Below are 27173 nucleotides of genomic sequence, written 5' to 3'. Positions count from 1 at the left end.
CGCTGTACGCTCCCACAGTGAAATAAAGTGGAAAGAATACCTAGAACTCAAAAGGCGAGCTGCCAAACTAGTACAAGATAAAATCCAAAAGGAGGGATGCGATTGGCTCAAAGACATAAATGGGAAGGATAGATCGGGACTGCGGAAGTTTTGGGCTCATGTACAACAGCTGGGAAAGCAGACAGAAATGACGCAACAATACTTGATTACGGACGAAGGAATCAAACTTAGTGAGGAGCAGGCGGTGGGTTACCTTAAGGACAGAATGGAAAAAGCGTTTCAACGACGGGGAAACATGCCAGACATAGAGTATCCCGTGGGGTCAGAGGAATACGCCGTATCTGATGGGGAATGGGACAGGGCGATGAAAAGGATACCCACGAACACGGCTACGGGATTAGATGGAATACCGATATCGCTGATACGGGCACTACGAAGTATGCGTCTCTTACGGACAATAGTTAGTAGAGTGCTCATCACTGATGACATTCCAACACAATGGAGAAAAAGTAGAGTCAGCATGATATATAAGGGCAAATGGGATAAAAGTTCTATTGGGGCATATCGACCAATTACTGTCACACCGGTAATCTATAGAACGGCAATGCAGGTGCTAAAAGAAAGAATACAAAACTGGATGGAGGGTTGGCCTGGACGAACTACAGAATGGTTTTCGAAAAGGGAGGCGGCTGGATGACAACCTCTTTGTACTGACACAGATTATAGAAATAGCAGAGAAGGAAAAACGCCCCCTGTGGTTGGGTTTTCTGGATATTAAGGGTGCGTATGATTCGGTGGACCACAACATATTATAGAAGGAGTTGGAAAACGCAGGTATGGACAGGGCAATGATTGGCATATTAAAGGAAATATATAAAGACAATGAAGTTGTAGTGACATGGGAAGGGCGAGCAACCGGAAAGATAATGATAGAAAAGGGGCTCCGTCAGGGGTGTCCACTGTCACCACCCATTTTGTTCATGCTCTACGTACGGAAACTAGAGGAAGCACTCCAAAAGGCAGGGGTGGGTTTCGACTTGTCTGTGAAGACGGATGGCCTAGAACATAAGCAGCAAATTCCAGGCCAAATATATGCGGACGATATAGTGTGCCCAGGAAGGACCTTTGACCATACAGGAGAAAACAGTCCAAAATGTCACTAAGTACAAGTATTGAGGAGTCTGGGTAAATACGGGCAGTAACTATTTAAAAGAACAGGAAAACTTGTTGATGAAAAAGGCAAAGCAAAATTCGGCAATAATTAAAAACAGGGGTCTATGGGCTTATAGCAGGTACGAAGTAATCCGTATGATTTGGAAGGAGGTGATGGTACCAGGGTTGACATTTGGAAACGCATTACTTTGCCCAAATCCGGGAATACAGTCCTTTATGGAAACACGCCAGAGGAGAGTAGGGAGATTGGCACTAGGAGCCAGTGACGTAGCCATGGGGGGGGGGGGGGGGGCTAGGGGGGCTCGAGCCCCCCCTTACCTACCACGGACCGACCCACACAAATCGTGCAAATCCGAGAACATAATATATGTGTGTGGGGGGGGGGGGACCAGTGTGACGATCGCGAAAGTTCTTGCAGTTCATGGCGTCTATCTAAGAAGCACTCTTGAATGGTTTTCAAAGTATGAGCTTTTCAAAATACTTCCAATCTCGTGACACCACCTCATTGGTCGTGACAGCCTATACATGTAATCGTACTATGAACGTCTAAATCAACTATTTTCGTTCCTTTTTTTAATCCTCAGTTTGCAGTGTGCACAAGTATGTGTGTGTTGTCGACACAGGATCAGCGGGGGGGGGGGATTTTCGTATCGAGCCCTCCCCCCCCCTACCTTGGAGGTCTGGCTACGCCACTGCTAGGAGCACATGGAAATACACCGAACGAGGGGGTTATGGGCGATATGGGATGGTCCTCCTTTGAGGGCCGGGAGGCAAAAAGTAAGATCAGGTACGAGGCGCGTCTCAGGAAATTAGACGAAAAGATGTGGGCCAGGAAGGTATTATCATACATTTACCTAAACAACGTAGACACGACATGGCGGAAAAGAACTAGGCGTCTGTCTGCTAAATATTTGACTTGGGACGAGGAAAGTAAGAAGAAAAGCATAAAGGCTAGGGTAAGGGAATCGGAAACTATACAGTGGACAAGTAAGATGCAGGCGAAACCGTCACTTGAGGTGTACAGGGAATATAAAAGGGAAATACGGTCAGAGGGAATTTCCGACAACTCTAGAGCAAGCGCGCTGCTGTTTGAGGCAAGGACAGGGATGTTACGAACAAAAACTCATGTCGCAAAATATACAGAGGTCTCAGATAAAACATGCGGTATATGTGGACAAGAAGAGGAGACTGCGGAGCACGTCATACCGGCATGCAAAGGTATTCAGCCGACGCAGGGCGATGTGACCTTATGGGAAGCACTAGGTTTCCGAAACGATAGGGGCGAAGTTAACCTCAAATCAGTATAAAGTACAAGGGACCGACTAAATGATTGGTGGCATAGGAATAATGTAGTTGTCTCCAATGCAAACACCGGCAGTGTGAACTAATTGTGATCATCCGAAGTAATTTCATCTCAGTAATGTGTCAATTCTAGGCTAGGTGGCGCAAGCTACCGCCCGCTCCAAAGGGAAAGGCCACAGTATACATCCATCCATCCATCGTTTATTATCGCCGCCCTACAAGGTGGGAACTGTGCAGTTCGTGTCGGGTCTTAGACACAGGGTTGCCCGTAATATTAAATCTGAATTTTCTAATAAACTACGAGGTGTTTGAACGAAATTTGTGGCGTTTGTATACTGAGCACCCAGGCGCTGTCAAATGAGCCAGCAGTATAAAATTGTATGCCTGCTGCTTTACAGTACCTTTAACATAACTGCAGAAGCATCACAAAAAGGCGTGCGCCTCCCGTTTTTAGCCAGTGTATAGGGGGACAGAACCATATCATTCGGGATGGTGGTTGGCTAAGAGCGTGCTATGCGGTGAAGTTAAATTTTAAGAGTGCAGGCTGTGCGCCAACCTTGGTCAGTAATGATTGGGTTATCGCTTCTGATTCGAAGAGAGAGTGGAGCGCACGCCTTTTTGTGTCAGTTATAAATATATCCAAATGACACAAAAAGGCGTACGCCCACCTCTCGCCTTAAATCAAAAGCGATAACCCTATGATTTGTTGCCACAGCGGTGGCATCCAATGTATTGCTCCGTAGACGAAAGCGTGCAGGGCGAACGCAATGCATCCTGGACAGGTCCTGGTCGCACGTCACAGCAAACGTCAACGCACACGTGTCCTTAAAGATGGCCGTGCCCTTGATCGGCTGCCACACCGTCTGTAAACAACGCGTTTATTGTTTCTACGCGACGTTTTGAACCTGTTTCGACCACAGTAATTAATATTATCCGTTAATCTCTCAGTAAAACGCGCAGTTTCGTACATAAGGCCTCGTACTGTTCACGACTTCCAAAGATGTGATGACGACCGCGCGTTAAGACACTAAGGCGATGCGATGTACTTAAACTAAGGAGAATGAGCCAACATGTCGCAGAGGAAGCACGGAATAGTTTACGCTGGCAAAATACGTTCATCACTTGCCTTTGTGCCGACGGGAATGTGTTTTTTTTTACTTTCGTGTTAGCGCCGCAAAGCAACTGTGGCTATGGGCGGCGTACAGATGAGGACAGATGGAGAAATGACAGCAAGAAGGAGTGGGGGACAGGGGGGTTAGTATGCGTCCTGGGCAGACTTCAGGGTGAACGGTGCCGACATTCGTCTGGAAAGTCTTCGGAAAACCCAAGGAAAATCTCAGACAGCACAGCCGGTGGTAGAATTCGAACCCACCACCTCACAGTCAGCACGACACCAAAGAGCGAGACGCCTTAGCCCACTCGGCCATGCCGCTGGTGACGGGAATATGTCGGCAAGCGGTAAAATGATATGCAAACAAAGTCACATGACCTCAACATGACGTTTTCTATGACGTGTGATCAGGAAAAGGTAGCGGTTCAGCAAGAAGCACCCGCTTGAGGGTAGTGCAAAATGGCGGATTTATGTCACCCCTGTGTTCGTTGCAATGTTTGGCGCACAGCGTGCTATGGGGTGAAGTTCTGTTTTTAGAGTACAATAGAAGGAAGATTCTGATGATGACGACGATGATGATGATTGGTATTTTCATGGCGCAGCAGCGACAAAGGCTATAATGCGCCAAAACATTGTTAAAACTGTCACTAGTTAAAATGGAATGATAAGGTTTAGAACATTGCATGATACAAATTAACTCAAGTATTGTGTTTTCAAACGGTTTCCCTAAAATTACAAGGCGTTTAAAAAAACAGTGTGCCCAATAAAATTATACACTCTACTAAACGGTAACAGATCACCCAGCTGGGCTGGGTGGAGCGGTAGGTGATTTCTATAAAACTCTCGGAAGTCACGATGGCGAAAGGAAGATTCTGAGTCAAGAAACGCTGCGATTGGTTCCGGTAGGTACGATACCTTTACGTTATCAATGGTCTGCAAAAACGGAATACATATTAGCTTATCATCGGGAGTGGTAAACAAAATGCCACCTGTTACAGCGCCAAGTCTTTCACAGTGACTAATAAGCTCTTGCGAAGTAATAATTCAACATGAGAGAACTGATGTTCTGAGGCGGGAACACATAGAAGGGACAGGGACTTTCACTCCTAATAATTCAAATTATTCCTTTACAAGAACTCATTGCTAAGAACTGCAGGCCAACTTCCAACCCTATCCTCGTCTTTCGTCGTCGTCGTCCCTGTCGTAGTCGGTCGTCCTGTGTGCCTCAAAACTTACGCAATCCAGTTGGTGTGGCTAAGCTACTGGCGTGTGAAATAACGAGCGCCCGCGTTCGTAGAAATCCCTTCAGGTATTCGGACGCATATTCATGAAGTCAGCGAGCGTGCTAACGAAGTTCAAGAACAAAACAAAAGGTGGAGTATAGGCCTAACTCGCTCACTGTGCTTCGTTTCCTTGGGGGACGCACACTGTCAAACAACTTTCCACTAGGTGTGATGTCGAAACAAAGGAAATGTTACGTGTTGCCGCAAACACAAGTAAAAGTTAACGAACCTCAGTACCTGTACAGTCAGAGGCGTAGCGCCTCCATCTTCCAAGGGGAGGGAAAGGGGGGGGGGGGTTTGATACAGCTGTAACGCATCCAAGATGGACGCGTAACCGTTCGTGAAGTATGAGGTAGGAGCGAAATCAGTACTGCTTGAGCCAAGTGCCACCTGTATCTTCGCATGGTTGGTACACTTTTGGTGTGACGGGCAAAGTACCAGGAAAAGTACTTAAATACTTTACAGTATACTTACAGTAAATACTTTATGTGTAGTACAGGGTAGTGAGAAATGTTTTTAAAGTAGCTTTTTAAAGGGACCGAAAAGTGAAAAATAACCCCCATATTTTTGCCCACTGTCGTGCACAACATCACTGTTTGATAAGACACAGAAAGCATTACTTCTGAATTCGGCATATTTTTTACGTATAAATATTTTGAACATTGCCGGAACATGGATGGTGCTGCCAACAAACGGCGAAAAAGAGAAACTTGGGTTTCGGCGGTTTCCGGTCCAGGGCTCCCAGGGATTGGTCAATCCTTACCACATGAGACCTAATTTTATAGAGAACAAAGTTGACGCACAGGATCCTACAGCTAAACGACATTTTAAAAATGACGCTCACTTCCATAGTTTCTACGTTAATAAAGCATTCAGCTACTTCGCGGCTACGGGCTACGATCCACCGCGCCATCTGCAAGGCCGTCTGTGTTATCGCGTTTATTGTTTACGTCGTTGGTGGTCATGTAGGTCTCGCGAAATAGTAAGTGGAAGTGGATGACATGTTCGTGGCTGCTGTGTCACGTATTCAGGATACCTACATCTGCCTGGTGTGGTTTTGGTGTTCGGGGAGGCTAAAATCATGTTCGTTCGTTCATCTTCGTTTTCTGCCACAAGAGGAGTGAGCGCGAGAAAGAATGTGGTTCGAAACACTCGGCTATTAGACACAGTAGTCGTGTCGTGTGTGCTGAGCTTATTTTGCTGCCGATGACTACGAAGAAGATGCCGTAGACGGCGAATTGCGAAGGCGCCCGAAGCAAACTGCCGTTCAGTAACCAGTGATTTTGCTTCACCGAAGTGACGAGTTCAACACAACTCGTAGGTATGTACAGACGTCACACATGTATAAATTATAATATAACCATGACGTATTCCATTTAACTTATGTTATCCTACTTGTCCCGTACTCAATATTGTCAACATCAACAAATTTAATTTCAGGGGCCTTCCACTGTTGAAGTGGCGCCAGACTACTACGTATTGCGTGATCCAGGCACTCAAGTTGACATGACATAAATAGCTGAAAGCAGGTATGCAAAGTCCAGATATGGAAGCAGTAGATTTATTAGGTGTTGCAGACTTTGTGACATTTATGGAGTCTTTGGACAGGTGCAGAACATTAGTAGGATGTCAACAGTAGGAGAAGAAACCGATGAGAACTGCTAGCTTGTTTGAATGGTAGAAGAATACTTCCTGTGTGAAGAAGTGTAGTTATATGACTAAGGAACGCGAATTAATTTTCTAGATATGCATCCTCTACACTTGAATGACCATTGAAACAGTGAAAGTTCATTGTCTTTTAAGCCCCACTACTGGAATTGTTCAGTGTGTGTCACTGCTGTAGTGAGCCATGCAAGGTTACCACATCATATTGGTCCTAAATTTGTAGGATCTGCTGTGTAGTCACTGTTGGATCTGCAGCATTATTGTCCCTGTAATCTTTTCACCAACAGAGAATACAAAAGTGCACAAATGGTAAAATATAACTAGCTTGTTAAATTCAAAAGGGAAAGACGAAACTGTTTATACTTCTCTTGTTTATTTTGTTGGAGGTTTTACAACTCTATCAAGTACGTCAAAACATCAGAGGGCAGGAAGTCCTACTCTGTTTCCTAAATCCCTGGACAATCAAAAAGAGAGATATAGTTTGAGTTGTGACAAAATGTTGCTTCTACTCTTATATTATATTTCAATTAAATGTTGCGATGCATTTGCAGTGTACACTGAAGTCAGTTTCAATTCGCATGGCTGTCAAAAGAACTTTACAAAAGTACATCTCAATTACAGTAACAGAGAACTTGCACCACATGCACACCAATGGTGTATGGGTAACTTTGAACCGAGATCAAGGGTTAATAATACTTGAAGTCAGCCCTCAAGTCCTCCTTTACAAATGTTAGTTGGTGACGTTATAATGAATCAGTTACTCCGTTTATCAAAACAGAGTTAATTAAGTGTTAAATCCCAATCTTGGTTTAAATATTAATTGACATTTGGAAACGTAGTCACTAAGAATACACTAAAGAAAGAAGACACATTAAGAATATACTAAAAGGTTATGAACACAGTTCAGCTGAATGACACTGATGAAAATTATCTTACTTACTCCTCACATATACAATTGAGACTTGAGTATAACCTACAAATACATCTATGCCCACAGGTTACTTAACCCTCCAGGAACAAACTAGTAATTATAATATGCTGTGACAGCAAAGAAAAAGCAATGAGAAAAGTCAGCGCACTGATGGGAAAGCATCCCTAATAGCATGCATGACGCAGATTGACATCCAGTGGAGTACTTTCTATTGTATTTTCTCGGAGCACCACATATCCATGTTGTGAATGGTCGACAGGTGGTATAACGGAATTTCCTGCAGAAATAAGGGTTTTCCGTCCAGTTTGCCGTTCAAGTAGCGCGTAAAGACCACACGGCGCTGCCGTGTATGTTGCCATGCTCTTCGGTTTCTCGGATGTATGTAAATGACACTTGTTTGACACACTTCGGTGTCAAGGCACAGTATTTCGAAATATACGGTAGTTCTGGTGCAATTGTCTGTCTGCTTTTCACACGCATTCTCTACCTCTCGGCAGCAAAAACCGTAGTATCCATCCGTAGTATCCGTCGGTTTGCATTTCACACATGAACACCTGCACGACACAGCGCTTGTTAAGGCTTACACAAGTGCTTCTCCCTGATACACGGAAATTTCTCAAAGCAGTCCATGTTCATGGCACGGTGAGCTACTGCTGAGGACGAATGTGACTCCGATTAATCTCTGGACGAGGAATCTTCTGCTGCGAAGAACACACTTTCCAGCACGCTAACGCACGAACCACAGTTCTATGTGAGCGACAGTTCTCGAATGCGGAATTCCAGCGCACTCGTGTTCAAAAGGCTCGACGTTCTCGACGTAGAAATTGGTCACAAATGCCCACCAAGGTATATCTAAACTGGTAGCGAAAACTAGCGAAAATACCAAATCAGACCCATCGGCAAGGCCACCAGCATGAGGCGCGAGCGATCCTGGGTGCTGACAGTAGAAGTACGGTTGTAAACAGAAAAACTTTACAACATGGCCGGGCCTGGCTTGTGTGTGTACTAATAGGTTATTCTTAATTTCAATGTAGAAAAAGCTTTCTGTTGCCCCGCTCGTGCACATATACGAGATCATCTACCACAGCTCCAGTACATTTCCGTATCCTGCTCCTTTGCGCATGTGACACAGTTGGGGGGTGTTTATCCGTGTGTCTCTGTATCCGTACCGTGTGTCCGTGCATTGTAATACGGAGTTCGTACACTCTTTGGGTTAAACAGGAAGCGACCTTCACATCTCCGTGCTGTAGACCAAGATTAACAGGTGTGAACAGATGAATGCAACAATGCATCTCCTGTTGCTGGGCCCGCGAAAAAAAGATTTCGTCATGAGACGAGCGGCCATGATGGTGTGAGTGTTAGCAGGAACCAACTGTGCACCAACGATGTTGTGTTTTGTTGCAATGGACCTATAACGGCCACTCATTGAATAAATGCAAACGTCTAATCACTAGATGTACGTATAGCTCTAGGTGAGAAATGGGCCTTTTGTGAGCCTTTCTAATTTCTTTGTGGTCATCACGACGCCTTTCTGTTTGGAGTTGTCAAAATCTGTGATAACTGTATGTATTTGGAATTGATATGATTCATTAAATATGATATGCTTTATTTTTCTGTGTTCTCGTCTGGTATTGTTGACTGGGCGCGGAAAAGGGAATACAAGGCAAGCGAAGTGGGCCAGTATAAACGTGGCTAATTATGCACTACTTATTATTCATACTAGTGACGTCGTCTCTGACGTCATTTATTTACAATCGTAGTAGTCCGCGCAACGGATGGATGGCGCTGACCGTCTCTATCATGGCGTCATTCTGAAGACACAGGGGCCTATGGGAGTTGCGCTACCTGTTTAAATATACCTTGTGCCCACTGCCATTTTCGTTTTCGCCGGATTAGTGCCCGGAAGTGCGCGTATTACATGCGTCCTCGACAGATGGCGCGGGGTCATGCAATTGTTGACAGACTGCCCGGTTTCCTACTCGGTCCCTGGACATGCAATTATGGAAAATTCGATTACAGAAAAACTAAGCGATTTCAGCGGAGTTCTTTGATATTTCAACTTTTGAAGGTTCAGGCTTTTCGCTGAACATAAAGTTTCGATAGGTTTATATTCACTTTTCGGTCCCTTTAAGTACAGTGCTGTACAAAAGTGTACGGAACACGCTCCGGCTCATTCCTTCCTCAGGGTGCAACACTAGCGAATGTGAGCGTACGTATACTTACGGACATGGGCCTATAAGTAACCCAGTCACCTGTTGGCAAGCTCGTACGGTACCATTCGCTCCTAGCTTATCATTCTGACGAAGGAATGCTTCTTAACCTAACTTAAGGAACCTAACAGTCAAATACAACATTCTGTTTTCATCGTGCCACGCCTTTTAGCTATTTACGGAGACTAATATGCACATACATACGTACATATGCAGCCTCTTATACACAAACAACACACGGGCGCTGTATGCATGACCAAACGAAGAGGAAGAGCATGTTGAGGCCTGCCAATTCATCGTTCCGGCAAGATTGCGAACTGGCTAAAATAGGCCAAGGTGCAGTGCTGTGAACATCACAACCAGAAATGTACAAAATACCCCATAAAAATATTTAAAATAAGATACCAAATACCGAGAGCCGATTGTAATTAAAATACAGCTCAAAATACTTGAAACAAAAGTATTTAAGATAGAGGACCCAATACTCCAAACAGTATTAAGATGAATTGAACATACTTGGGATGTATGGGATGCTACAGCCAGGCGAAGAGGAGTTCTCATCACAGTACAGTTGGATGCATATGGTATGTCAAAGACCACATGTGGTATTGATGGGATTCCCAGTTTTGTTGTTAATGGTTGTGCTGGGCTTTTAGTTAAGCCTCTTACAACATTTTTATCTTTGAGTACCGGCGTATATCCCAGCAGCTGGAAATCAGCTATTATTGTTCAGGTGATCAGGTTCAGGTAAATCAGGTGATCCTTGTGTTGTCAATAATTATCGTCCAACTTCCCTGTTGTGTGCTTTTTCGAAGGTGTTTGAGATGGTCAACTATGCTCGGTTTTATAATTACACGTGTACTAGTATCTGCTCTGAGTAATGTGGTTTCGTTAGGAACAGGTCCTTTGAACCTAACCTATGTACTTTTTTAAACTATACTGGTACTTTTGTTTGTGACCGTCAGCAGGTCGATACCGTTTATTTTGACCTTACTAAAGCATTCGACCGCGTTCGTCACGACCTGCTTCTTTCGAAAGTCAGTTATTATGGATTATCTGACAATTATTGTATCTCGTTGAGAAGTTATCTTGCTGACAGAAATAATTATGTAGAGTTGAAGGTAAACTTTCCATTCCGTTTTCCGCTAAGTCGGGTGTGCCACAAGGCAGTAACTTGGGACCACTCTTATTCCTGATCTTTATCAACGATAGTGTTAATCTTGTGAAACACTGTAAAAAATTATTATACGCTGATGATGTCACGATTTTTGGTTCTGTGTCTTCCGTGTCCGACTATGTCTTACTGCAGGAGGACGTCGCAGCAATAGATGTCTGGTGCAAATTAAATGATCTCTCCTTGAATGTCGCAAAAACTAAAATTCTGTCTTTCACAAGAAAGCAGACAACATTGTTATATGACTATTTACTGGACGGTGTGACTATAGACGAGTAGAGGCGATGCGTGACCTAGGTGTGTTTTTTGATAAAAAACTCAAATTTGATCACCATGTTTCTTATCTTTATTGCACTTGTATGAAGACGCTAGGCCTTATAAATCGTGTTTCTCGAAACTTTTCTCATGCAAAATCTCTAATTTGTCTGTATTATAAACTTATCAGTAGTAAGTTGGAGTTTGCCTCCGTTGTGTGGAACTGTATTTCTGGTACTCAGTCTGATTATCTCGAAAATGTACAAAGGAAACTTGTTAAAATTATTTATGATAGGTTTGCACATAGGTTGTGGTACTATGAATATTACCATCTTCTGTCAAAACTTGCTATGCTATGCCTAAGCAAGCGCCGGGACCTACGCGACATGACCTTCTTTCATAAGATCATACATGGCATTGTTGATGCATCTTATTTGTTATCTACTATTACTTTTCATGTTTTAGTTTCCATCTACTCGTTCTAGATTTCCGTGTACGTTCTATCCATCTTCTACAGGCTTATCTGCACGTATCTCACCTATAGTCCGCATGCAGTGCCTTTATAATGATTTGAAATATATAGAGAAGTAGACATTTTTTTGCGATTATCATTCCTTCACTCGCTTACTTTCCATGCTTTGTTAGTCTTATCTTCCAATTATCTTCCTTGTAGCAATTAATATGTTTGTATGCATTACTATGTTAGTATATTTGTAATATGTTTGTATAGGTTTAACTATTCCGTGTTTACTGTTATGCCTTCTGTGTGTAGTGCACCACTGCCTAGGCATGTGCTGTTAGTGGGCACGTATAAATAAATAAATGATATGGAATGCACAAAGCTTCAAGAACGACCCGTAGTGACGAAATATAAGCTTGAATTTCCATATACCTTAATGTGCTCTCTCAAGCCAGGGTTCGACATTTTCCCAGCCGACAGAATCTTAACGAAAAGTAATCCCGAGACACAGCTAGGAACACACAAACAACCACAACAGATTCTCGAACACCAGTTAGCCACACCATGCACTGCAACTGCAACTGGCCTAATGCACTCATTGTGACCCCGACAGCGCCCTCGGGCATTCCCAGCATCACGATCAGGATCGCCATCGCCACTCCGATCATCATCGTCATCTCTCATCATCATCATCACTCATATTAGAACCCCTAGCTATGGGGTAGCGTTCCATCCTAGAGTGGAAAACCTCCCCACTTCCTCGTCAAAATGTAGTTGTTGTTGTTGTTGCTGTTGCACTAGAACGTTGTTTTCAGACTGGGAAACCCGTTCAAAATACGGTCTCAGATATCGCCAAGGAAGTAAAGGCGGCTGCTTGGTATAGGCTCCATGCTGCAATCTGTCAATGTAGACGGCTCGAAAGATCCTGTCTAACTGAACCCCACTTGACGGTGTCCTTATGTCACTCAAAAACAAAATGGACAAGGGGGTTGCCACTGGTCACCGGCACATGCCGCTGCGCTGTCCCAGTACGACAGACATTTACGTGTGTTCTGTCCTTTTTACGGCTGTCGTTTTCCGGAATTTGGGTCGTTGCAGCTGTGTTCTGCTGAAGGGAGGAATTCGGAAAAGAAAAGCATCCACGCTCAAAGAGAACTGACCACTTCTGTAAAAGAAAAGAAGGGGAGAAACGTAATAAAGAAGGGGAGCGGCGAAGACAGAGGACACGCACAAATCATTATGCGGAGGCAGCATTTCCCTGAACGTGCGACGTTTTACCGTGCCCCGGGAATCGGTCACGTACTAATTAACCCAGCTGCAGTTGCGAACACGAGGGTTCTGGGAACGGTCAGACACTTGACCAATCAAAGTATACAGTTCTTTTATAGCATTATTTAACAGTTTAAGTTGGATAGTTGTCCCACGGTTGCTGGTACGTTGTTTTCGGAGTACTCAGTCTCCAAAGGTTAGAGAGAGTGTAGTGTAAACTTAGAGAGAGTCTTAACTCGTATGCTTGCGATCCTTCGTCATAACTACGTAGTGTTTGCCGCTGCATTTTCGGAACGCCTGGACTCCCAGCATTTACCAGCCTTAGCTAACACGTCGCTCCAAAAGAAAGAGAATCGGTCGCGTAGTTCAGCAACGCACTATTTAACGGCCTTCACTATCAGCTCCGCGTGGGTGAGCTGCAGGCTCTTCCTCTGAAGAGCAGAATTTGCAGAAGCAGAAACTTTCCAACCTTTCAAAAACAAGAATCATGAGCCTAAGGACGAAATATAGCCATCGAATTTCTTGAGCGCCTTTGCGTGCCCACCAGTCTGCCCCTGCGTCATTCTTTCATCCGATGACAGCGGAAAAGAAATTTGACAAGCTCGGAATAGCAGCTCGGTCCGTGTCAAGCGGTTACTTGACACCGACCAAAGTGAGGATGCGTTCAGCGTCCATCTTGTTTTTGCAGAATTGTGTGAGGGCACATATTCTTTTCTTTCGAAACTGTTCGAACCAGCTGAGGCGCTTTGGAGAAGTTTTAACAAAATTTACCACACGGTAAATTTGTTTACGCCCCTATGAGTGTAAAATGAGTGTTAGATAACTCACACCCTTCTGGGTGTAAATGCTACACCTCAATAATGGGTGTGACGGGGGTGTGACATATTGCACCCAAAAGAAGGGTGTTTATTGGGTGTATTGACCCAAAAAAAACGAAAAAAGAAAGTTTGCTTCCGAAACTCACGGCACACTAGTTCCACTGATGCAGTGCAACCTGCATTTGCAAGTGTGAACATCTTAACTATCTAGACTCTTAGAGCATTCTTAATTCCGTCGCGAAACAACTGTGGCCATGAGTGGCGTACAGGCGTGGACAGAGGACAGTAGGAAGGAGTGGGGAACAGGGGGGTTAGTCTGCGTCCTCGGCCGACTTCAGGGAGAGCTGACATTCATTGGGAAAGCCTTCGGAAAACCCAGACGGTGACAGGATTCGAACCCGTGTCACCGGCGTGGAAAGCGATGATCTTAACCCCTATGCCACGGGAAGTGGTCTCTTAGGGTTTAGCTAGCTCTGCACTCCAAGAGCTTAGAAAGGCTTTGCAAGCTAAGCCAAGTGCTTCCGCTTTAACCAAGTCGACACTTCAACACCAGCCTGCCTTCGACATTTGCAAGCCCAGTTGAAGAGGCTGCTGCTGTCGAACTTCCCTTGTTTGTTCCTAACTGTTCGTAATCTTTGGTTGCTTCTACTTTTTCTTTTCGTATATTAATTTCACAGTCACTCACAGTAATTAGCCCTTTAATTACATACACATATGTATTTTAATTTCAATGTCACCCGCGCCAGTAAACCTTCCAGCTAGGGGGTCAAGCCCCTGTCACCTATTTTCAAGTTTAGTCCTGCTGAAGGCAGCGGTGACTGTCAAAACGTCGACCCCTAATTTTGACTACAGATGTCCTACAGTTGGCAATACGACTGTAAATCTAGCTGTTTCGAGTAATTCCCATAATTCCCATTTAATTTTGTTAATGCAATAAAAGTAGCAATTGTTGTTAATCCTTATACAGCTTCCCAAGTCTCTCCGTTACTTATGGTCTATATCTTTTCGCATCCATCTGTATGTACCAAGCTATCTATACACACACATAAGAAGTTATATATATATTGCAAATATTCCCATAATGAAAAAGAAAACTACAGGAACTTTGAGCATTGTGCGGCATGCACCCCTGTTGCACTGATATGAGTGTGCCAAAATTTAGCATGGTGTGTAACATACGCGTGATCGGGGTGTACTGGTACATTACTCCCCTTTTACACCAACACGGGTGCTTAGTTGAGTGTAGTATAAGTGTAATTCAGGTGTGTCCTCATAGTACACCTTTTTCACACCGGGAAAGGCGTAAAAAAATTTACTGTGCAGGCCTGTGTATACAAGCTTACAAAGTCCCGACACACATCAGTTTTCATGCGTTTACATGCGCACAGATGTTGCAACACCAGGTCCAGTGTGTGTGCAAGGCAGTGGACGTACCTCGCACTTGGTTAAATGTATTGCACTAGGGCCTGAAGCCCACCGCTTTTGCCGGGAACATTTGCAGCTCAGTCATAGCGCTACCCACTGCAGTTTTAGACAAAGCACATCTTTCAGAATCGAGAACAGGGCACTGGCACTGGTGTGGCGGTCACATAAAATCCAACAAATACCTCCTACAGTGCCAGAGCTTGTTTAACGTACCTGAGACAAAAGGATAGCTGTCCCGGCGTGCTTATGTCGGAAGTCTCGTTAGCAATCACCGCATAAAACACTGCATCCTGTACATCTCTCGTTAGGGAATGAAGCATGCTGTGGGTAATTAGCTTTAGAATTTCGTTCTGCACTTCCGGGGAAATTTACGCGTAACCTGTTTTGGTGAGCCATGCCCCTAGACCTGGTACATCGGCTTCGCGTAATATCAAAAGTTTCATCGAGTTACCCTCGTCCTCATCGTGACCGCGCAATGCGAGCCCTTGGCACGTCAAAAAGCGAACAGACGACCATAACACTGCCAACAGAGCTCAGCGACTATGGTTCACTTGGTGAAGCTGTGAGAGCGCAGAAGATACAGCCTGTGCTTGTAGCTCTCAACGGGGTGTACCTCGAAATAAAGTGACCGAAATCCCCGTTGCAAAATAAACTACTGTGAATGAATGTTATCTTACTACTCTTTCACTGACTCCACTGACTATCGACCCCTATTCAGCGTCGTTTCTTACCTCATCATCAGGACACATCTCATCCTGCCCATTGTGTCTTGGGGTAGTGGGCCGCACCTCATCTGGCGAATTTCTCCATTTATCATCATTAATTTGTCTGTTGCGTGGGTGGTTCACACAGATTCGCGGGCAGCGCTGCAGTGCATAGACAACATGGGCATCCGTGGCTCCTTGGCTCCGGTGGTAGTGAACATCCTGACGACGCTCAAGGTTTTAGAGGACAGGGGCCACCGGCTCACCCTCCAATGGGTCCCTAGCCACATTGGAATAAGTGTCAATGAAGTAACGGATCAGGCAGCTGCTGCGGCTCACCATCGCCGCTCAGCAGTCCCCATCATACTTTCAAATGGGGATAGGCGCTCCCTCTTGTCCGCGTTGACGTCGCCTGGGCCCACCAGGAATGGTGTCATGACATCACCCGGTGGTCGCTTCTGTATGCTGTTGACCCAACGCTTCTATTTGAAATGCCAGGCGGTTTCCCTCGCCTCTTTACGACTCTCGTGCGTCGTTTACGACTTAGCGTCGCATTCACCCCTGCACTCCGGTATAGGCCGGGCCACAGCAACACGGCGCTGTGTACAACTTGTGGTTTCCCGGCAACAATCCGACACATTCTCGAAGACTGCAGCCAGTACGTACGCGAGCGACGGGCCTTTAAATGTCAACTTGAAATGCTGGATCAGAGGCCATTCAACATCTGCAAAGTTCTCGGCCCATGGAGTAACCCTGGACATCAGTGCCGTGCACTTTGGCGCTTTTCTTTCCTTTCTGAGGGACACCGGCCTCCTTCACGAACTGTTGGGATTTCCTTCCCTCGTCATCCTTTCATGTAAACCTTTTTGGAATGGGGTAGGGTCCTGCACTCAACGCAGGGAAACATCCCACATCATCATCATCATCCATTCATCTATGTTGTTGTTGTTGTCTGTTGCTGTTGTTGTTACTATACAATGCACAGTCGCGCAAGGGAAACTGCCAACGGCGAACACAGACTAACCTAAACATAAAAATGCAAACACCGAACTTGGACTAACCTAATAAAAACCAACCAACAAGTCGCTCCGTCGTGACCGCCCTGCTAAGCCTAACGGCTGTAAAAATATGGCTTTCGTTTGCTAATATGGCTAGGACAGACATCGAATACCCGTGAATTTGAGTGGTTAAATAGTGATGTCGTGTTTTTAATGTCATATCATCTTACGAAGCAATCGAGCATTCTCCCTGATTTTCCTGGTTTCGAGAACGTGAATTTCCTACAGTTGGCAATACGAATTTCGAGATCGGGGGCTTCGCAACCGGGAATATCGAGGTCCCCCCCCCTCTCAACGCAGTGGAAGCTGCACGATGAAGCACTGAATTTTCGTGGCTTCTAAAGCTGTGTTGAACAACAACACTGAAGTGATGTGACGTAACTTCGCCGTCCTTACGATGACTGCCGCGACACACGAGGCCCTTGGAATCTCTTGGGGTGCCTCAGTGAAGTTATGACGTCCCCCCCCCCCCCCTCTAGGGTACTTAGACCTGCCGCTGCAGAATAAAATATTCTTTCAACGGGTATTGAGACGAGCGGTCACCGGGTCTTGCTTCCCTCTTGGAACACTCACTATTGACTATCAACCATTACAGCAACCGTTTCTTGATGGAAAAAGTTTGTCCTTGCTAGAACACATATTAAAGGACGATGTTTGCAACAAGTACTAACACAAAAACAGATGAAAACCTGAGTATCTTATGGGGGTAAAAGGTAAAAGAAATGGATTTGGAAAGTCTACAATCAGAATAATATATACGAGCGACACACGATCTGTGGTATCTCGCGGGCATCGGGTATCGCCCCCCCCCCCCCCCAGTTCTTGCTTCGGTTTCACCGCAAACCATTTTCTATTCGCATATGTCAGGCAATGACCTTTATAATTTGCCTTGGCAAAATTCTCCCGGCTCCTGTACGCGGGAATACACCCGCCCCTGCAGATAGTGGTTGCTCCGGTTTTGGCTGTATTGCAGTGTGTATAGAATGCCACGTAAGAATGTTCTCATCCTGTGGCGTGCAATAACTCAAGGTGTCCATCCCTAATTTGTCAAATAGATGAATGTAATGGGTGGTGCCAGCCCACGTGCCTGACATAAAAGATTCTGGTAAAGTGCGGTTAGAAGTATGGCCGTCAGGCATTTTTCACTCTCTTGTTTGCGTGTTGCGTCTATCGTGCTCCATGAGATCGAAGCAAGCTTAGCAACGAAGCAAATTAGGTACCAGAAGGGTTTTGGATACCCCATCTTTTTCTTTATCACATCACATCAGGGTGTTGGATAGGCATAAGGATCAGTCGAGGCATGTTCTGGTTGCAAGCCTGTTTCCCGCTAGAGCTTTATTCGCGTGGGCCAAACCCGTGCGTCTCGTACACACTAAAGAAACAGAGGGGGGGGGGGTCGAAGTAGCTTGCCGTTGATGGCCGCACACGAGTGGGCATCGTCACGATTATAGCCAGAAAAAAAAAAGAAAAAGGGGACAAGAGGGTTGATGAGTTGAAAGTGAGGCATAGGCAGGATGAATTACACTGATGGGACGGAGGTGCACTGTGAATATGAGGTGCACTAAAGCGGTCTTTCCGCGAGGCCCGTTTCTTGAAGAAAGCGCACGAGGTTAATTCGTTCTGCATAAGAACCTTCGGGGAAGAGGACGTCCGTCACTAGGCCTGGAGTGTGAAAGGTGAGTTTCCCGCATAGTATGGTATGCGCGGCATTCTGTCAGGATATCCTCGATAGTTTTCGGATAATGACAGTGACCGCGACTGGAATCCTCCCTGGAGCCGATCTTGAACAGTTGCAAGTTCATGAACGCAGATCCCGTGCGTAGCCGATGGAGCATTGTCTGCATGAGTCGGGGAAGGTCTTTCATGGGAAGAGAGGGTCGATGATTTTGCATGATGTCCTGTATGCCAGGATGACTCACTTCAACTAGTTGTTTAACGGCCATGTGCCTGTTGGTGTCGGCCGGAACTGATAAGGATGGGTTACAGCTATGGTGTGCTGAGGATGCTAGCCGGTCCGCTCGTTCGTTGCCTCTGACGCTGATATGAGACAGGATCCATTGGAGAGCAAGATCACCTCCGATTAGCTTATGCTGGGCACACGACCTCCTTACACAGCGGGCTAGGATGCTACCACACATGGGGTTCATCACGTTACAGAGGGCACTTCTGGAGTCCGTAAGCAAAACGGTCTCAACTGTTCCAGTCACTTGGACCGCAGCAGGTCAGGAGTTCCGCCGTTGTGGATAATATAGGGTAACGAGTTGATTTCCCTTGGCAGGCCACGTTCATTGATGGGATGTACGATCATGGGATGAGATGTCAAGTCAAACCGGGATTGTTCATTTCTCGCAAAAGTAAGATGAACTTACAGGCGAGAAATTAGTGTTATTTTTCAACGTAACCTCCAGCTCCGTGCACTAATGCACTTGTCCCAGGGGGGGGGGGGGGGTATGTTTATCAAGAAAACTGTGCTGCCACTTACAAGGCACGGGTTTCGTTTCTTTGCTCTGTATTCTTAGCGTGTGAATTTCTTGTACTCAAACCAAATGATATCAGTCGAAGTATACACGGAGGGGCAGATTGGAGGGAACCATAACATGCCACCCATCTCGAGGCGGGATCCCCGGTGTTGATACAATTCGAAGAACCCCTGTCCGACTCCACAGGCCATAACCACAACAAGTGTCGGGTTTAACTCGGTTGCGTTACAGCGGTCTGGCTGGACGAGGTGGGTGGCTTCGGTGTGTTTGTGGTTCGCTCCGTTTTCTTTTCTTTCCGTTTGTGTACAACGCTTTGGATCTCTGTACCACGTGACCTTTCTTCTCTCCCTTGTGTCTTATGTAGACCAACTGTTGAGCTCTCGCTCTCGTCTGTCTGAACATGTAACTCAAGGTGAAATACAGGAACGTTTTTTCACCTCTCCACGAGGTTTATCTATCTGACGAGTCAGTTTTCTTAATCATTCTGATGAGGCCAGAATAGTGAAAAAACGCCTTCCAAGGATTGTTGGATATACGCTTGCTGATGGACGTCTACCATGCGGACATATGCGTCAGCACCAGCCTCAAGCCACACCGTCCTTGGATGAGACTTCACGCTTGACACTGTCGCCGGAAGACCGTGCGCCGTCTCGAAGCAGCGTCGGATACACCGCATCTCGCCTACAAGCAACAACGGCAGATATAGGATACATCGAGAAGCTTCGACGTCTCCGGCACCTGTCCTTCCACTCCGTGAACGGCGTTCGAGGAACTACGTGAACGACGGCCTACATCCCCATGGCCGGGAAGGACACAGGTGAGCACTTTGCAATCAAAGAGGGAGATAATTCGGACATAGCGGCTGCGGCGCCGTCCGTAGATGAACAGGGCGCTAAGCCGAAACGTAGAGTAGCCCTCTCGCAAAAGGCTCAGCAGAACTACGAGCTCGAAAGAGATGAGCATCGTGCGAAACTAGATAAAGCTTGGGAAGAAACAGCGCTCGAGCTGGAGAAGATCTGTATACCAGAGGCGTCGTATCAAGAAGTCGGGAGACTGAGTACCTCCTACAAACGGTACAAGCTTCACGCTGAAAGGTTCTCCTCCTTCCTAACAAGGACGAATGTAGAACAGAGTTTAACGGAACGAGACGTTCAGAAAGCAATCGACATGGATCGGGACGATCTTGTGCGAGGTATAATCACCGAAATTGAACACCGTCTCGACGGCCAGCGAGAGACGGGCTCTCGGCGCTCCGATGGTTCTGTTCATTCGTCCTTGTCGTCACGACGTTCCACCCATTCCAGTTTGGATTCATCAGTAAGCTCCGCAGCGACTAGAGCTAGAGCCGATGCCGAAGCAGCTCGCGCTCTCACGTCTTACAGTCAACAGGAGACTGCCACGAAACTGGAGAAAGCTCGTATAGAGGCCAACCTAGAAGCACTTCAAAGAGAGAAAGAAGCTGCTGTCGCGGAAGCGCAAGCCAAGGTTCTAGAGGCGGCACTTGAACAATACGACCCACGGCTTACAGAAGTCAAATTCGTCGACACGTCGGAAAGGACTAGGGAGTACGTTCTACGACACGGAGTACCCCAGAGCACGCACGCGTTTACGGGAGACAGTCATCGATGCCACACTGTAAGCGGTGAACAGACGGCTGCTGCAGCACCTGGCGCGTCACAAGGTGACAACGTCTCTCGCGCTGCCGGTGGAAGACTTTCCGGAAGGCGTACAATTGGTCTGGGGGGAGAATCAGAACCAACTACACTCCAGAACCCCCTACCCATTATGGGTGACGTCGCCAGGTACTTACTTCGCCGGGAGCTGTTACTACGGGCCTCTCGAAGTTCAGCGACCGTCCGGAAGACTATAGGTCGTGGAAATCGGCATTTCGTAACGCTACTAAAGACCTTGGAATATCAGCCACAGAAGAGATGGATCTCCTGGTGAGGTGGCTGGGAACCGAATCGTCCGTGTACGCTAGAAGGCTAAGAGCTGTACACATCGGAAACCCGGATATGGGTCTTTGGGCGATCTGGGAACGGTTAGAAGAGGCCTACGGTAGCCCGGAGGCAATCGAAAACGCGCTAATAGACAGGCTTGAAAGGTTTCCGAGGATACTAGGTAGTGACCGCGAGAAACTGAGGGAGCTGGGAGATTTACTCCAAGAACTCGAGTCAGCAAAGGCAGATCCACACTTGCCTGGGCTCTCCTACCTGGACACGTCACGTGGGGTCAACCCCATTGCAGCGAAACTTCCTCTACATTTGCAAGAAAAATGGATCGCTCTAGGATCGAAATACAAGCGGGAACACCGTGTGTCTTTCCCACCATTCTCTGTCTTCTCAGACTTCGTCCGAACCACGGCGAAGACAAAGAATGATCAAAGTTTCATAATCGGGCCCTCAAGCGATAACACAGGCAAGAAGGACAAGACATCCTCGTCGACAACGCAATCCTCTAAGAAATCGTCTGTATCGGTGCACAGGACCGCGATTGCCTCTCAAGAAGACAGCTCAGCGAGTCAAGTGGAAAGAACTCCAAAGAACCCGGAAGGAATGTGCCCCTTGCACAAGAAGCCACATATACTTAGCAAGTGTAGGGCATTCCGTCAGAAACCTCTCGCCGAGCGAAAGCGCTTGCTGTCAGAATTCGGCGCATGCTTCAAATGCTGTGCGATGACGCACAACGCGAAGAGCTGCGACTCAACGATACATTGCACTGAGTGCAATAGCGACCACCACATTACGGCACTTCATCCAGAGAACGTTACCTCGCAAGCTCGACGCACCGTGGGAGTCCCGTCGGCTGAGGAAGACGGTTTCAGCCGAGCGTCAGCAAGAGGAGAGTATCCTGCTAAAAAATATGTCTCGTCAAAGTGTACCCAGAAGCTCAGCCAGAACAAGCAGTTCGGATGTATGCGGTCATTGACGACCAAAGCAATAAGTCATTGGCCAGACCCGAATTCTTCGAATGCTTCAACATTCACGGGTGCGAGTATCCATACACGCTAAGGACGTGCGCCGGGGTGGTTGAGACGTTGGGACGACGAGCTACCGGCTATGTTGTTGAGGGCATCGACAGTGGCATACGTCTGCCTCTACCAACGTTGACGGAGTGCGACCAGATTCCTAATGACAGGAATGAGATTCCAACACCGGACGCTGCTCGCAGACATCCTCATCTCAAGGCACTGGCAAATGTCATTCCGCCACTCGACCCCAATGCACAAATCCTACTGCTCTTAGGAAGGGATCTCGTTCAGGCGCACAAAGTGCGTCAGCAGCGCAACGGTCCCAACCACGCTCCTTTCGCCCAGAAGCTGGACCTCGGGTGGGTCATAGTTGGGGACGTCTGTATCGAACGATTGCGCACTCCACAGGTCTGTACCTTCGCCACAACCGTGTTGCAAAACGGCCGTCCTTCCTACTTCACGCCCTGCCCCAACCACATGATTGTGAAAGAAAAGCCCTGCTTTGAGCATTCTGCAAAAGAAGTCGTCCAGTCTCCCCCGCCGCTAAGCAACGACCTTACGGATCCCCTATTCCAGATCACAAGAGATGACGAGAAGCTTGCTCCGTCAATGGAAGATAAAGAATTCCTGAGCTTGATGGACGGAGAGTTCCACAGGGACACGTTAAACAACTGGGTAGCCCCTTTGCCTTTTCGTATGCCCCGACGTGAACTCCCTGACAACCGAGAAGAGGCGTTTCCTCGGTTCGCTTCGTTACGTCGCACTCTGGAAAGGAATGCGGAAATGAAGAAGCACTTCGTTGCCTTCATGCAGGATATGCTCGAAAATGGCCACGCTGAGCCAGCACCGCCAAGAAAGGAAGCCAACGAATATTGGTACCTCCCCAGCTTCGGTATTTACCACCCGCAGAAACCGGGCCAAATCCGGGTAGTTTTCGATTCAAGTACCAAGTACCAAGGTGTTTCGCTCAACGACTTGCTCCTTTCGGGACCGGACATGACAAATAGCCTGATCGGTGTGCTGCTCCGTTTTAGAAAAGAGGCTGTGGCGGTAACGGCTGACATCCAGCGAATGTTTTATTCCTTCTTCGTACGTTAAGAAGACAGAGACTACCTGCGCTTCTTGTGGTTCCGAGACAACGACACCAGCAGAGATGTCATTGAATACAGGATGTGTGTACATGCGTTTGGCAACACATGCTCTCCCGCTATCGCGACCTACGGCTTAAGGCGCACCGCACAGGAGGGAGAGCAGGACTTTGGTGCGGACGTTCGACACTTTATCGAAAGAGACTTCTACGTCGACGACGGCCTCAAGTCCTTACCGACCGAAGAGGAGGCTATTGATTTACTCAAAAGGACACAACACATGCTGAAAGGAGCAAACCTGCGGCTTCACAAGATAGCCTCTAACTCTGTGGAGGTCATGGGCGCCTTCCCATCCGATGACTACGCCAGGGGCCTTAAAGACATGGACTTCGACAGAGGTCACGTACCGATGCAACGGAGCCTTGGACTAAACTGGGACCTAAAGGGAGATACGTTCACCTTCAAAGTGCCCGTAAAATACCCCCCAATACACGACGCGGCGTACTATCCACTGTGAACAGCCTATACGACCCCCTAGGATTCACAGCCCCAGTGACAGTACAAGGTAGGCTGTTGCTGAGAGATATTTCTTCAGAAACGTCAGATTGGGATGCCCCTCTCGACCTGAATGACAACTGGCTAACGTGGCGATACTCCTTACATCATCTTGAACGGCTCAAGATACCACGCCAGTACACTGCAATCTCTCTCTCCGACGCCCGTCGACGGGAAATCTGTGTATTCTGCGATGCCTCAGAAAAGGCGATCGGCGCTGTGGCGTACATCAGAGTCACAGATGCTGATGGAATGCAACACGTGGGTTTTGTGTTTGGAAAAGCAAAGCTAGCGCCGCGCCCCGAACAGACCATTCCAAGACTTGAGCTATGTGCCGCAGTGCTCGCTGTCGATATCGCAGAGTTAGTCGTCAGCGAGATCGATGCTCACATCGATGACATTAAATTCTACACGGACAGCAAAGTTGTGCTCGGATACATCTTCAATCAATCGAGGCGTTTCTACGTCTATGTCAGCAACCGTGTGAACCGCATACGAAGATCTACGAAGCCCGAGCAATGGCATTACGTTCCCACCGGTAAGAACCCTGCAGATCACGCCACTAGACCTGTGGCTGCAGATGCTTTGGCTGGCACGACTTGGCTGACAGGACCGAAATTTCTCCGGGAATGTACGGACGCGCAGAGAGAGCGCACAGCCTTCCCGCTTTTTGAACCAGATCAGGACAAGGAAATCCGTCCTCAAGTGGCTGTCTCGGCAACTGGCGTAGGAAATCAACAACTGGGGGCTCATCGCTTCGAGCGCTTTTCGACATGGACATCCTTACTGCGGGCCGTGGCATGCCTGGTGCATATCGCTCGTTCCTTTCATAACCCTTTGGCTGATTGTCACGGATGGCATTACTGCAGCAAACCTCGAAGCGCGGATGAGCTGAACGAGGCGAAGAAAGTAATCCTTCGTTACGTCCAACACGAAGAATTTCCAGAAGCCGTCACATGTCCCCGTACGGACGCAGCTCAACAAAGTCGCATTTCGTCCAGCAACCCTTTGTGTGAGCTCGACCCGTTCGTCGACAATCAGGGCCTGTTGAGAGTTGGTGGACGCCTACGGAACTCCGACCTCGACGAAGCGGAAAAGCATCCAGTCATCGTTCCGGGTCGCCATCATGTAGGCTTATTGCTGATACGGCACTATCATGGAAAAGTTAAACATCAAGGGCGACACTTCACCGAAGGAGCTATTAGAGCTGCCGGGTTTTCGATTATCGGCGGAAAAAGATGCATCGGCGCCATGATTCATCATTGTATCACATGCCGCAAACTTCGAAGAAAATTGGAGCATCAGAAGATGGCTGACTTGCCTGAAGATAGGCTAAGCGCGGACCCTCCGTTCACCTACGTGGGACTGGACGTTTTCGGCCCTTGGATGGTTGCCTCACGTCGCACAAGGGGCGGTCTCGCCCACAACAAAAGGTGGGCAGTCTTATTCACGTGCATGGCCATTCGTGCAGTGCACATAGAGGTCATCGAGTCAATGGATACGTCAAGCTTCATTAACGCCCTGCGAAGATTCCTTGCGCTCAGAGGCCCAGTGAAACAGCTCCGTTCAGACAGGGGCACGAACTTCGTTGGTGCCTGCTCTGAGCTCAAGATGTCGGCTGTTGGCTTCGAACTTCGTAAAGTTCAACGCTTCTTGAGCGAGCAAGGCTGCACCTGGATTTTCAATACATCTCATTCCTCCCACATGGGTGGCGTGTGGGAACGCATGATAGGCATGGCTCGCCGGATCCTGGATTCGATGCTTCTGAACGACGGCTCTCCTCGCTTCTCCCATGAGGTCTTGACCACATTCCTAGCAGAAGTGACCGCCATTATAAACGGAAGACCATTGGTTCCAGTCTCCTCGGATCCCGAATGTCCCTCAGTGCTCTCCCCTGCAATGATCCTGACGCAGAAACCTACGTCGTCAACAGCACCTCCAGGAGATTTTAAAAGTCTTCATGTGAAGCAGTGGAAACAAGTTCAAGCTCTTGCCAACAGCTTCTGGCATCGCTGGAGAACACAGTTCCTGCCCACCCTTCAACGCCATCGCAAGTGGAAAACCGATCGACCTAACCTTCAAGTTGGCGATCTTGTGCTGCTGAAAGACGTGGGCGCTAGACGCAACGAGTGGCCAATGGGACGAATCACCGCTGTGCGGCGAGGGAATGACGGTAAGGTGCGCAAGGTGCAACTCCAGACAGTTAAAGACGGCAAGAAGAAAACCTTTGAACGACCAGTCTCCGAGATGGTTCTTCTGTTCTCGCCGGATCAAAGTGACTGAACTCGTTTGTGTGCATGATAGTGCATGATAGTATCTGGTATCCTACGGGACACCAGCCGGGGGAGTGTGCTGCCACTTACAAGGCACGGGTTTCGTTTCTTTGCTCTGTATTCTTAGCGTGTGAATTTCTTGTACTCAAACCAAATGATATCAGTCGAAGTATACACGGAGGGGCAGATTGGAGGGAACCATAACATGCCACCCATCTCGAGGCGGGATCCCCGGTGTTGATACAATTCGAAGAACCCCTGTCCGACTCCACAGGCCATAACCACAACAAGTGTCGGGTTTAACTCGGTTGCGTTACAGCGGTCTGGCTGGACGAGGTGGGTGGCTTCGGTGTGTTTGTGCTTCGCTCCGTTTTCTTTTCTTTCCGTTTGTGTACAACGCTTTGGATCTCTGTACCACGTGACCTTTCTTCTCTCCCTTGTGTCTTATGTAGACCAACTGTTGAGCTCTCGCTCTCGTCTGTCTGAACATGTAACTCAAGGTGAAATACAGGAACGTTTTTTCACCTCTCCACGAGGTTTATCTATCTGACGAGTCAGTTTTCTTAATCATTCTGATGAGGTCAGAATAAAAACAGAAAGGAAAGGTCAGCCAGACGGAGGTCGGCTTGTCCCAGCGTTTCAGGACGGCTTGGATGCCAGCAACGTAGAAATCCTTACCGCCACGTAGCAGCCATGATCGGACCGCATTCTTGACCTCGTCGTCGCAGCTGAAGTGGCGGCCCCCAAGGAACGCCTTCAGTGGCCCGAAGAGATGGAAATCGCTGGGGGCGAGGTCTGGACTGTAAGGGGGATGTGGCAGCAACTCCCAGCCAAGTTCCTGTAAGGTGCGTGTCGTGAGATGCGCGGTATGCGGGCGTGCATTGTCTTGTAGGAGGATGACTCCTTTGGTGATGAGGCCCGGCCGCTTTAGCTTCAGCGCCTTATGCACATCCCTGAGAATCTGGCAG

General features: G+C 47.4%; 2 protein-coding genes across 2 annotated transcripts; both read left to right on the top strand.

Moving 5' to 3' along the window:
• The first annotated feature begins 20116 nt into the window (after positions 1-20116).
• Positions 20117-23894, top strand: LOC135391887 (uncharacterized). Its single transcript, XM_064622456.1, has 4 exons — positions 20117-20953; positions 21121-22135; positions 22195-23304; positions 23389-23894. Exons 1-4 carry the CDS (start codon positions 20117-20119, stop codon positions 23892-23894), a joined length of 3468 nt encoding a protein of 1155 aa, XP_064478526.1.
• Positions 23895-24184: 290 nt separating this feature from the next.
• LOC135391824 (uncharacterized) lies at positions 24185-26215 on the top strand. The gene has a single exon (XM_064622349.1). It carries the CDS (start codon positions 24185-24187, stop codon positions 26213-26215), a length of 2031 nt encoding a protein of 676 aa, XP_064478419.1.
• The last annotated feature ends 958 nt before the right edge of the window (positions 26216-27173 follow it).

Source organism: Ornithodoros turicata, chromosome 1 (assembly GCF_037126465.1).
Source record: "Ornithodoros turicata isolate Travis chromosome 1, ASM3712646v1, whole genome shotgun sequence".
Taxonomy (NCBI): domain Eukaryota; kingdom Metazoa; phylum Arthropoda; class Arachnida; order Ixodida; family Argasidae; genus Ornithodoros; species Ornithodoros turicata.
The sequence above is the reverse complement of the archived record's forward strand: the minus strand, read 5'-3'. Positions and strand labels throughout refer to the sequence as shown.

Excerpts from the sequence above, each read along its gene's own strand:
- LOC135391824 (XM_064622349.1), top strand. The coding sequence starts at position 24,185 with ATGCAACACGTGGGTTTTGTGTTTGGAAAAGCAAAGCTAGCGCCGCGC.
- LOC135391887 (XM_064622456.1), top strand. The coding sequence starts at position 20,117 with ATGGCCGGGAAGGACACAGGTGAGCACTTTGCAATCAAAGAGGGAGAT. Across the intron at positions 22,136-22,194 it reads CCCGTCGGCTGAGGAAGACG|TGTACCCAGAAGCTCAGCCA; the intron begins GTTTCAGCCGAG and ends GTCTCGTCAAAG. Across the intron at positions 23,305-23,388 it reads CATGACAAATAGCCTGATCG|AAGACAGAGACTACCTGCGC; the intron begins GTGTGCTGCTCC and ends TCGTACGTTAAG.